We start from the raw sequence: 12081 nt of genomic DNA, 5'->3' as shown, positions 1-12081 counted from the left end.
TTACGTAAGTATGTGAATGCAGACACATCTTGCTATGCAAGCCAGATTTTACAGATTTGTTGCATTGAGAAATGTGTCAGAGCGCAATTCATAACCCAACGCAAGTATGCGCTGCATTCTCAGTGTTGCCGCAAGTGGCGCTACAGCAGATTTAATTTTTTTCAATCAACAACTGTCATGGCAGAGCAGCAATTTGAGGAGAGTCTTTTTTTTCTTTCTTTCTTTTTAATTTGATCCCTTTTTCTCCCAATTTGGAATGCCCAATTCCCACTACTTATTAGGTCCTTGTGGTGGCACAGTTACTCACCTCAATCCGGGTGGTGGAGGACAAGTCTCAGTTGCCTCCACTTCTGAGACCGTCAATCCACGCATCTTATCACGTGACTCATTGTGCATGACACCACGGAGACTCACAGCATGTGGAGGCTCATGCTACTCTCTGCGATTCACGCACAACTTACCACACGCCCCATTGAGAGCAAGAACCACTAATCGCGACCACGAGGAGGTTACCCCATGTGACTCTACCCTCCCTAGCAAACAGGCAAATTTGGTTGTTTAGGAGACCTGGCTGGAGTCACTCAGCATACCCTGTATTCAAACTCGCGACTCCAGGGGTGGTAGTCAGCATCAATACTCGCTGAGATACCCAGGCCCCAATTTGTGGATAGTATTGCCAAACAAGTTAGTATACAAACATATTTTTTTGTCATCTTTTCAGCAAATACAAAAGCACACGCTCCTCAACTGTTGACGCCACCACATCCGGTTTCGTGGTGCCTAAAAAAGTATTTCGCCCCCTTGTGGTCCAAGGTTTGTAACCACCAGAACAACGCAAGACCACACGTAATGTATGTACAATGGGACCACGCGTTGGCCATGTGTTGGTGAAGCGCTCGCGTCTGCGTTTGCATACTTGCATGAAGTATGTTTGGGCCTTAAGTCTTACACATGGTTTTGAGAACGTCTTGGTTACTGATGTAACATCTGTTCCCTGATGAAGGGAACGAGATGCTGTGTCAGTGTAGTGACACTAGGGGTTCGATCTTGAGAGCCCCAATCACCTTTACTTAAAATAGAAAAGGCCAATGAAAATTGGAGAGTGGAATTTGCATATGTGACCCCGGACATACGGGTATAAAAGGAGATGGTGTGCATCACTCATTCAGATTTATGCTGAGGAGCCGATAGAGAGTCCCGGCCATGTCAGCAGCAGGTTCAGTGCCATGGCAGGAGGGACACAATGTTCACTTACCTGTTCGCCGGCTGTCTCTTGACAGAGAATGAGGGAATGGGAAGTACTTGTGTTCTCCTGATTGACCGGAAAGACTTCCAGCGCCTGGCCGTTGCGAGTGCGCTGGCCCAGAGAATGAGGAAACTGCTCTTTTATTGACCATGTGGGTGCCCAGGCCCAGAGGGAACTCGGCGATGTCATACTCACCACACGCTGGCCCAGGGGTGATGGTGGGGCTGGAGAGATGTCCCAGACCAGACCAGTCAGGAGCGGTTGCCTCATCCCTGGGCGGGCCATGTCAGGACTGCCTCGAAGCCCATCTGGGGTTCTTGGGGGCCGGCTGACAGGCAGGTGGAGCCGACTTCTCACGGGAGGATCTTTTTCTCTGAGGCCGGCGTGAGGGCTCCGATGGTACAGGAGCAGGGGCCGGCACCGCAAGGGAACAGCTCTGGTGAGAAGCAGACGGGGTGCGGGACCTCGGTGGCCTGAAGGCGGCCGGGTCGCGCCACGGCAGGATGTGTTTAATTGCCTCGGTCTGCTTTCTCACCGTTGAAAACTGATGGGCGAAATCCTTGACGGTGTCGGCAAAAAGCCCCCCTTGGGAGATGGGCGTATCAAGAAAGCGGACTTTCTCGGCATCACGCATCTCCGCAAGGTTGAGCCACAGGTGGTGCTCTTGGACCACAAGTGTGGACATCGTCCTCCCCAGGGCGCGCGCCATGACCTTTGTCGCATGTAAGGCAAGGTCGATCACACTGCGCAGTTCCTGCATCAGCCCTGGGTCAGTCCTACCCTCGTGCAGGTTTTTTAGCACCTTGGCCTGGTGGACCTGCAGGATGGCCATGGCGTGCAGGGTGGAAGCGGCCTGAACCGCTGCCTTGTAAGCCTTCGTCATTAAAGAGGAAGAGAACTTACAGGCCTTGGTAGGGAGCCTTGGTCGGTCGTGCCAGGTGGCTGCGCCCTGCAGGCATAAATGCACCACTACGGCACGCTCTACCTGGGGAAGCTCGACATATCCCTTAGCCGGTAGTCAGAGTGGACGAGCCCGTGAAGTGTGTACGGGCAGTAAAAGGTGCCTTCCACGACTTTGTTAGCTCCTCGTGCACTTCCGGGAGGAAAGGTACCGGGGTGGGGCGTGGCCATGAGTCCAGCCGTGAACGCTCAGGGCAGGGTGGAGGGTTCCACTTCAGCCCGATGTTCGCAGCCACCTGGGCAAGCACGGCTGCCATCTCAGTGTCCGCCTCATCCTGTGCTCTACCACCTGTGGGCGGGAGTTCACGAGAGCCGCGAACGACACATTAAACCTGCCCTGAAGCAGACCACCTGCATCGCTTGACAGCTCATCTGGACAGAATGAGCATGCTGGGGGATGAGAGGTCCGCGGGGGCTGAGCCGGCAGAAACGCTCCCATGTCCACATCCAGATCACCAGCGGTGCTTGCCAACCCGGCTTGCTGAGCGTCAGCCTAGGACGGACCGGGTTGGGGAGCAGCCGCTGTGGCTCCTTGCTTCATGAAGAAGGAAGTGAGCCGCGACCGCAACGTTCTCATGAGCATGTTCTCACAATGAGAACATAACCCTTCCACGAAAGTCGCCTTGGCGTGCTGGCACCCCAGACACTCGAGGCAGATTTCATGGGTATCCGGAGGGGAAAGATAACGGCCACATCCAATAGCGCAAACGCGGAAGGACATCTTTAAAAAGACGCCAAGCGTTTGCGCGAGCTCTTTTAGAAGGAAATATACTCTTTCTAATATACTCTTTTAGCACCTGCAGACTCAGGCTACCGAAGCGCCCAGGGGAAACACAGCACTCAACCGTGTGAGGGTGACAATTTTAAGCAAAGGTGACTGGGGCGCTCAAGATTGAACCCCTAGTGTCACTACATCGACACAACGTTGAGTGAGTGACAGACAGGGAACTTATATTCACAACTCATAAGAGTAATGGTTTGAGCACGTATGAGGTCAGGACGCACTGATATAAGAAGTCTGTTTTGGTCCAGTCACAAAGTTCTGACGGAGATCATACAATTACTCTACGCCATTTAACACCTGTGACTCAGGAGTCAAAAAATGCCGTCAAACTGGACAGATAGTGAAACTTAAGCGCTTCTCTTCATACGAGTAGATGAAGACATTTGTTGACAGCTTACAGGAACAGCAAGTGATTCCATTACTTATGATAAAATAACTATAAATAACTTTAAAGAATGAGGTCTACACAGGACCAAAAGCCAGGTGAACAGCTTAACCTCCGGAGACCCGAGCGTGACTGCTGTGTGCAGTTTTCATTTCCCTTTTTGATTTGTAACTGGTACCCTCTAATAAACATGGAAAAAAATAAATAATAATAATAATTTTTTTGGACGAGCAAATAGTTTTACTAACAACCTCTGAACTGAGATCAGTCTCTCTTTGAATTAACTTAAATTATGCAAATCAGGGCCTGGGTAGCTCAGCAAGTAAAGACGCTGACTATTACCCCTGGAGTCGTGAGTTCGAATCCAGGGTGTGCTGAGTGACTCCAGTCAGGTCTCCTAAGCAACCAAATTGGCCCGGTTGCTAGGGAGGGTAGAGTCACATGGGGTAACCTCCTCGTGGTCGCTATAATGTGGTTCTCGCACTCGGTGGGGCGTGGTGAGTTGTGCGTGGATGCCGCGGAGAACAGTGTGAAGCCTCCACATGCACTACGCCTCCACGGTAACATACTCAACAAGTCACGTGATAAGATGCGCTGATTGACGGTCTCAGACGCGGAGGCAATTGAGATTCATCCTCCGCCACCCGGATTGAGGCGAGTCGCTACGCCACCGCGAGAACTTAGAGTGCATTGGGAATTGGGCATTACAAATTGGGGAGAAAAGTGGAGGAAAAAAATTAAAATAAATAAATACAAATTATGCATATCATAAAGCGAGAGAAAACACAATGCAGGTGCATGAGGACGTGGGGTTGGATGAGGTTAACAGCTTGACAGTTAAAAGATCATTACCAACAGACAAAAGAGGGAAAGCCACTGCATGTGTGAATAGAAGATCCATACAGTCTGGTACATTTACCAGAAAATGCAATCGTGCAATTTTACTGCAATTTGAGGGGTTGCATGTGTGAAAGTGGCTTACATCTGCCTCATAATCACTGAAGTTATCGACACTGATTTGAGCAGCTCATGTGGAACCCTGTTCCTGGAGTTGTACCTTCCTGCAGTTCAGCTCCAACACAAACCAAACACACCTGAAGCAGCTAATCATAGTGTGGTTCAGGAACACTTGACAATGTCAGGCAGGTGTGTTTGGGTCGGTTACAGCTTCTTTAGAGCAATACGACGTTCCTCCAACAGCACAAGAGGCAATTTGATTAAAACAAAAGAAGGGGCACATAAAAATTCCAATGAGGATAAGGCAAGAGAGAGAAGTGATATATTTTTAATTTTCAGTCAGAATGTAATGATACCTGCAGGCTGTCACAACTGAACTAACACACACAACATCACTCACAAAACCAGAGCTGTGTGTGTGTGTGTGTGAGAGAGAGACGCAAAAAGACAAATAATTCCGCTTGTAATGACTTCTCTGCACAACACCTTCAGATAATTCCATTATAGATTTTGCAATAAAGTGATAAATTCATTATCCCGCCGGACAGTAAAAAGCAGCGATCACATCCTCTAACATGCCCACATTATTCATGGCATCACCTGGAGAGGTGATTTTTCCTGCGTTCCTCTCATCTTTCATTTATGTGTTTTTCGGGTTTGAAAGGAACAGAATGTATTGTTCTCTAAAGTGAATTACCAGCAGCATTCTGTCACTTAGCATAGCAGCTAATGTGAACTCATAACGGCGAGAGTTTTTCCCATCATCCATTTAAAAGGTTTTTTTATTTTTGTCTAAGAGACAGTTTTAAGACAGTTTTAAGACACTGACAAGTGCGAAATTCAAAAGTTGCATGCATTCAGATGTCTGTAGGATAACATGTAGAAGACTTGACAGTGTTATGAATTGCCTCTTGACAAGTTTGAAAAGAATGTTGTTCATTTCAAACCTAACAAACTTATATATTTTTTATATTACCCAAAAAAAGAGGTGGAAAGTAATGAATTACAACTACTCTCGTTACAGTACTTGAGTACATTTTTTAAATTTTTCTACTTTTTTATTCTTTATTCAACTTCGCTACATTTATTTTCCCACCACAATTACATAGTACAATTTTTGGGAAGAAGAAAGTTATATGCGCTAAATCTGTTTATGAACTAAAACGTGCTGTGCGCGGCACGACAGAAGCCCGCAGCATCATTAGCACAGTAGCTTGCATAAACTGCCGCTGGTGTCCTCTCTTCTCTCGCTTCTCCAAGACTTTCTGCCCTGTCATTATACAAGAACTGTAATACTGTGATTTTCTGCATATTTCATTTTATTCTGGAAAGGAGCCGTTTATTCAGGTACGAGGGAACCGTGTGAACATGTTTAACCACTGATCAAACTTCACTTGATTTTAAGGTAGGCAATGTTTTAACTGTGTCAAACATTAACACAATGTAGTTTGACATATATGTGGGGATATCCTGTTTACTTGCTACTGTATGTCTAAAACAAACTTTTACATGCCTAGAAAGATACAGTGCTAATAGAGTCGGAAATTAACGGGGACTCTGGGCAAAAATGCCACCGAAATGTACAAAAATATCCCCACGTGTTGTATGAAAAAATATCTGATATAGTTCCAATTACATACTTTGCGATCTTCTTTTGATTTTTCACGGAACATTTATTTTTGTTTCCCGCCATCCGGTTCCTTTCACCATCGCACGCACAGACGGGCTCTCCGCTTCTGTTTATCTGTCCGAAAAGCCTCACCCGCTAGAGGCCAAAAGTGCACAAGGGATGCATGTTAAATAAAGAAGGTGAGAAATCACATAACATAATGTAACAATTAATTAACACATGCTACAATTAATAATAACATCTCAATATGTTAAATAACCCCAATGTTAATTAAGACTTTATTATTACTACTGTAATACAATAATACATATACAGAACAGCCACTTTTAGTGTTTGAATCAATCATATCTCTCACTAAACACTGTGTGAAATGTTTAACTTGTCTTATTTTATTCAGTTGGCATGTAGGGTCTGATAACAGTTTGCTTAATAATCTCATTCCATATCTGGATAATTGCTGCAATATCATTGAGGATAAATGTCCTCCTCTATGATATTGCATTATATTAGTTTTGTACAGTATGTTAACTTAATAGCCAAAATACCTGGCCATCTGTGAATGAGAATAAACCTGAAATAGGAATGTGTTTCAGTCACAATGCACATTATGTAATTTAGAGACGAATCTCTTGCAGCAATGCAGGTCTTTGGTATTTAGAAGCTGCTAGTTTAGGACCTGTGAGGAGTTTGTTTCTCAAACTAGAGACTGTGATTTACTTGTCTTTTTGTTGTGCATCTGGCCATCCACTTCCCTCTTTATCCTGGTTAGAGATTCTTTTTTCAAAACAGTAATGCATGAATAGCCTTCATCTCTCTAAAACAATAGACTTTAGGAGAAAATAGAATTTCAGGAGAATTGCATTTCTTTTTGCTTATTTTTAAAACCAAAATGTGACTTGTAAGTGTAAAGCAACTTGTAAGAACTCAATACCTCAACAAATGTGGAAAAAACCCACTGTATTGTGATTTCCGCATGATAGCGCAACCATTTTCAATCATTCTAATAATACGAAAATGTTCTTGAGTGCCAAATTAGCACTTTACAATGCTTTTGTAAGGAATAGGTGACACAGTATATGTTTGCCATCATGGGTAAAGAAAAAATGGAATAAATACCACTTAAATTTTTTTTTAAGTAATTATAATTTGCAATTAATGATTTTGATCAATTTAATGCATCCTTGATGAAAGGAAGCATCAAATTCTTTCAAGAACAACATTGTCTTTGTGTTCTAAAAATGGAAGCGTTTATACTATATATGATGTAATTTTCATAAAGTAACTTGTGACATAATTACTTGAGTAGTTTTCAACAAACTACTTATTTACTCTTACTTGAGTCATAATATTTCTCAGTACTTCTACTTGTACTCAAGTGAATTATTTCTTCAGTAGCAGTACTTTTACTTAAGTAAAAAAATCAGTACTCTTTCCACCACTGCCCGAAACATTAACATTTTAGAAACTCTTCTAAATCTCAACATAACAAAACATTAAACACTAACACGTATCCCCCTTTATATTCATCTTGAACAAAAACACATAAAAGAACATTTAATTTGAACATTTACACTCTCTGTCGGATCCCAACTAAACACCCTGCCCAGTATCAGTTAACTCAACAAAAAATATTCATGTTGTCCCAACACAAATAGTTTAAAGTTAACCTTTTTTCTTCATTGACACAACTCAGTTTAATTAAGTTCACTTGGTTCCATGCATATTTTGAGTAATATGAACAAAGTAGGATTCAGTAAAGCTAACAATAGTGTACGTTTTTTGAGAGTTCAGGGTCAGAACTGATCGAATGAATAAGTGTTTGTGTGACTGAGTAATTCTCATGTCTAACATTTGATCAGTCGCAGATGGCATCAGTTTCACAGCTGTAGCAGAAGCTGCTGCTGATTCACAGTCCTGTTTTGCCGTCTGTCTGGCCGAGTGTCTGAATTTCAAATTATTCATTAACAATTTCAGTCTTAAGAAAAACATCTTGTAATGCAAATATGATCAGATGTGCTGTTCTTTCAATGTTCCTCTGACGACAACTGCAGTGCGTTTTGTGCTTTCAGTGGAAGAAACTGTGAGATAATCATTAAAGGAAGAACTCTGAACAAAGTCATTTTCTTCTTGCTTACTTTCTCGAATGGATCTTTGGATTTCCATCAGTGGAACAAGCACTCCCGCACGCATCTTGTATGGTGTTACTAACCTGTTCAATCATGTATAAGAGAATTGTGTGGAGTGTAATGATTAACACACAGACACACATATAACTGCTTGAACATTTATGGAGGTGATGTGTGTAAGGTCATCTACAGGTGTTATTTACAAGTGGGACACGTCCAGCTCACCATTTGTCGATTTTCCCCTTCCACAGTGACGTGTCTAATGCAGAATGTCTGCAGTTGTTGAGCAGAAGTTTTTGTTTTGTTCATGAGGGTTATAAAGACAGGTAAACTAGCACTGTAATATATTTTTTAAGTGTTAATGAGCACTCTTTTTTTTTTCCTTTTCTTCCCAATTTTGGAATGCCCAATTCCCAATGCGCTCTAAGTCCTCATGGTGGCGTAGTGACTCGCCTCAATCCGGGTGGTGGAGGACGAACCTCAGTTGCCTCCGCATCCGAGACCGTCAATCTGCGCGTCTTATCACGTGGCTTGTTGAGCGCGTTACCATGGAGACACATGCCACACACGTGTGGAGGCTTCACGCTATTCTCCACGGCATCAACGCACAACTCACCACGCGCCCCACCGAGAGCAAGAACCACATTATAGTGACCACGAGGAGGTTACCCCATGTGACTCTACCCTCCCTAGCAACCGGGCCAATTTGGTTGCTTAGGAGACCTGGCTGGAGGTCACTGAGCACTTTTTGCACATCTCGTTATCTGTTTGAATGAAATTGCAAACAAAATTCAAACAAGTGTGCTTACTAATGACGGACATCTGCAAAGGTAATTAGTTCAAAATTCATTGGTTATTGTCAAGTTAGTTTCATTTATTTATCAAAAGTCCTCTCCCTGTTACTCTTGGTCTTCACTAACACCCAACTGCACCACCTGGTGGTGAAGAATAGTACAGCAAGTGAAGATTGTGCATCGGCACTCTACTGCTTTTCCTGCAGTGCCAGGATAAACAAGGTTGAATTTCCAATTGAATTTTAACCAATTAAATTTCAAAGGTGACTTTGCGGAGCGAAATATATTGGACTCAAAATTACCTTTTGAGTAATAAAAATGAAAGAATGATATTTTGTTACTGAACATTGGAAAGTGAATATTTATTATTGAATTTTTAACTATGAAACTGTATTTTCAACTGAAATATCTACAGCATAAAAACACAACCATATGAAATTGCACGCCCAAAAAATCATGTTGCTATTTTACGCACCCTACGATAATTGATTTCTTAGAAATGTAATTTTTGCACAGCGTCTGATTTTTTCTTCATTTGAAATGTCTTTCACAATGGAAGCTGCTGTTTAGTATTCACATGAAGCGTATTGGAGAGGAGTGTTCAGAGACGTGTTAAGGGAATAGTGAAAATATTGTCATTGTTACACACACACATTTTTTTTTTAAGATTTACGCATTTCATTTTCATATCAAAATCACATCAAATTAAATTGAGTAATCTTTAATAAAATATAATAAAAAAACGAAATATTTTAAATTGCATTAATTTAATTTTGTTAAGCATTACACACTTCAATTCGAAGGAATCTTAAAAATAGAATTTTTTTTAATAGATTTAGACTTTATTCTGTCTACACTCATTGCTCACAAGTAATATGGATTACTTTTATGATACTTTTATGTGCCCTTTTTGTCCTCTTTGGAGCTCTACAGATCCTGGTCACTGCCTACTTACATTAGATGGAAAAGAGCAGCGTGAACATTCTGCTAAATATCTCCTTTTATGTCCCACAGTGGATAGAAAATCATACAGGTTTGAAACGACAAATACTATATATACACAGATCAGCCACAACACCTGCCTAATATTGCGTAATATTCCCCCTTGTGTCGCCAAAAGAGCACCAACCCGCATCTCAGAATAGCATTCTGAGATTATATTCCTCTCACCACAATTGTACAGAGAAGAATATCATCTCAGAACGCTATTAACTGTGTGAGAAGAGAGCTAATGACATCAGTGTTGCAAACTCATTTGAATTACATGAAACCATTGTTAATTACAGCACAACTTTCATTCATGTCATAGGAGCCTTAGTTAGTGTTCGATATCTGCTGGTTTAAGAAAAACAATGATGTGCTTGCTGTTCAAAACACACTTTTCTGAATGTTTGAGGATGTGTCCAAGTATATTGGCAAGTCTGTGTCGGGTCTGGGGAAGTGTGGCTTTCAGTGGGCACTGCCAGTCTGCTGATGCCCTTTTGATTGTATAATAGCTCTTCTCTCATGGGCACAAACTGCCCTCCTTACAGAACAAACAGTCCACAATAACTCTCACTTTGAGCTAGATTCCCAGCCTTGTTTTCTTGTCAGTCTTTCTATCACTCTGTGTTTTATTAGCTGAAGGTGAACATGCTCAAAACTCTGTTCGGGCACGCAAAGAGGCATCCGGGGGTGAGCTGCATTTCATTCATATAATTAGAACAGAATTTTATTTTATTACTTTTTGATAGCCATCATAATAAATCCACCTTCAACAATGAAAAACTTGTCAAAGATTGCAATAAACGGCTTATGCATTGTTCTCTATTGTGAAAAATAATTCCACATCAATGTAATATTGATTAATATTTTCATTGTTCCTACAACAGGTGAGTCTTGCGCAATAAGCCGTTGTTGTGAGAATTTCTATTGATTAACCATTTAATTCGTTTATTGTTGTCCAGTTTTTCCAATACAAGCGTCACAAAAATGCTTTCCTAAAAACAGATTTTGTGACATGAAGGTTCTTCTGGAACGCTGGAGTTGAACATATCAGTTGTGAAAAGTTCTTTATATATCAGGCAGAGTGAAAGTTTAATCGCAGTAAAAGATTCATTGTATGATGAATAATCTTTTGAAAAATTGCTACATTAGTGAATTAGTGATGACCCAAATTCTTGTGTTGTTTCTTTGGCGGGCAACCTAAACTAGATTGATAAAATAATAACAGTGAAATATAATGAACTGTAACTTCTGTCAGCATTTGGACAGCTCGATTTCTTTGTCTTGATTTCACTAATTTAACCCTTTAATGCATACCTCGGGTCTTGACCTCATTCCACCCCTGTACCATTTTTTGGAGTTATGCCCACACCTCTTTAGTATTCCTCAACCTTTCTCTTATAAATCATCTAAAAAAAAATAATAATAATAATAAAAAAAAATAAAAAAAGCCAAAATTGCAAAGATTTGCTAAGTATTTAATTACCAAAAGTGTATTGTGTCTTTAGTAACCCGAAATATGTAATAGTGTCACAATATATATTTCACCTTCTATAAATCATATTTTTATGATTATTTCATATCTATATAAGTTTGCTATCACAAACACATTTCCTTGTTTATTACAAGGCAAATGAGTGCTATATTCATACAAATGACTGCCACGTCACATTGATTTTCTGTGTGATGATTGTGAATTACCAGTCTTCCATATACATGCTATTTGTTACTCAAGGTAGCGCTGTTGTTTCAGTGATTGACTTTGTAACGGGTAAAGATGGGCAAGGAGGAGGTGAGAACCGGCAGAACAGTCAACGTAAACTTTAATGACATAAACTCAACTTAAAACAACATAAAACACATACACACACACACACACACACACACACACACACACACACACACACACACACACACACACACACACACACACACACAGTGGCCACGTGTCTCTCTCTCTCTCTCGAATTGGTGTCTCCAGCTCCCCTTTATCTCTCTCTACCGCTGATTAGTTGACCCACACCCTCCTCCTCATCACACTCCTCCCCTGCCTGATTCCAGACTGGCCTACTCCCTCCCCCATCTCTGGAGGGGAGTCGCTGCCCTTCCGGCCGTTCCGCCAGCCGATGGTCCACCCTGCCTCCTGGGAACCAGGGGGAGAGACGAGAGGAGGGAGAGGGGAGAGGGAAAGGGCGAACGGGAGAGACACACGAGA

General features: G+C 42.0%; 1 protein-coding gene across 1 annotated transcript in view; it reads left to right on the top strand.

Annotated features, from left to right (window-relative positions):
• Window positions 1-10343: 10343 nt before the first annotated feature.
• Window positions 10344-12081, top strand: part of LOC127449601 (cytochrome c oxidase subunit NDUFA4-like) — a 17083-nt gene continuing 15345 nt past the window's right edge. The window contains exon 1 of the mRNA XM_051713136.1: window positions 10344-10556. Coding sequence (XP_051569096.1) covers window positions 10515-10556 — 42 coding nt within the window. The 5' untranslated portion in view covers window positions 10344-10514. The remainder of the gene's footprint in view (window positions 10557-12081) is intronic.

The sequence above is a fragment of the Myxocyprinus asiaticus genome, chromosome 12 (genome assembly GCF_019703515.2).
Source record: "Myxocyprinus asiaticus isolate MX2 ecotype Aquarium Trade chromosome 12, UBuf_Myxa_2, whole genome shotgun sequence".
Lineage (NCBI taxonomy): Eukaryota > Metazoa > Chordata > Actinopteri > Cypriniformes > Catostomidae > Myxocyprinus > Myxocyprinus asiaticus.
Note: the sequence above shows the minus strand (reverse complement) of the source record. Positions and strands in the feature narration are given on the sequence as shown.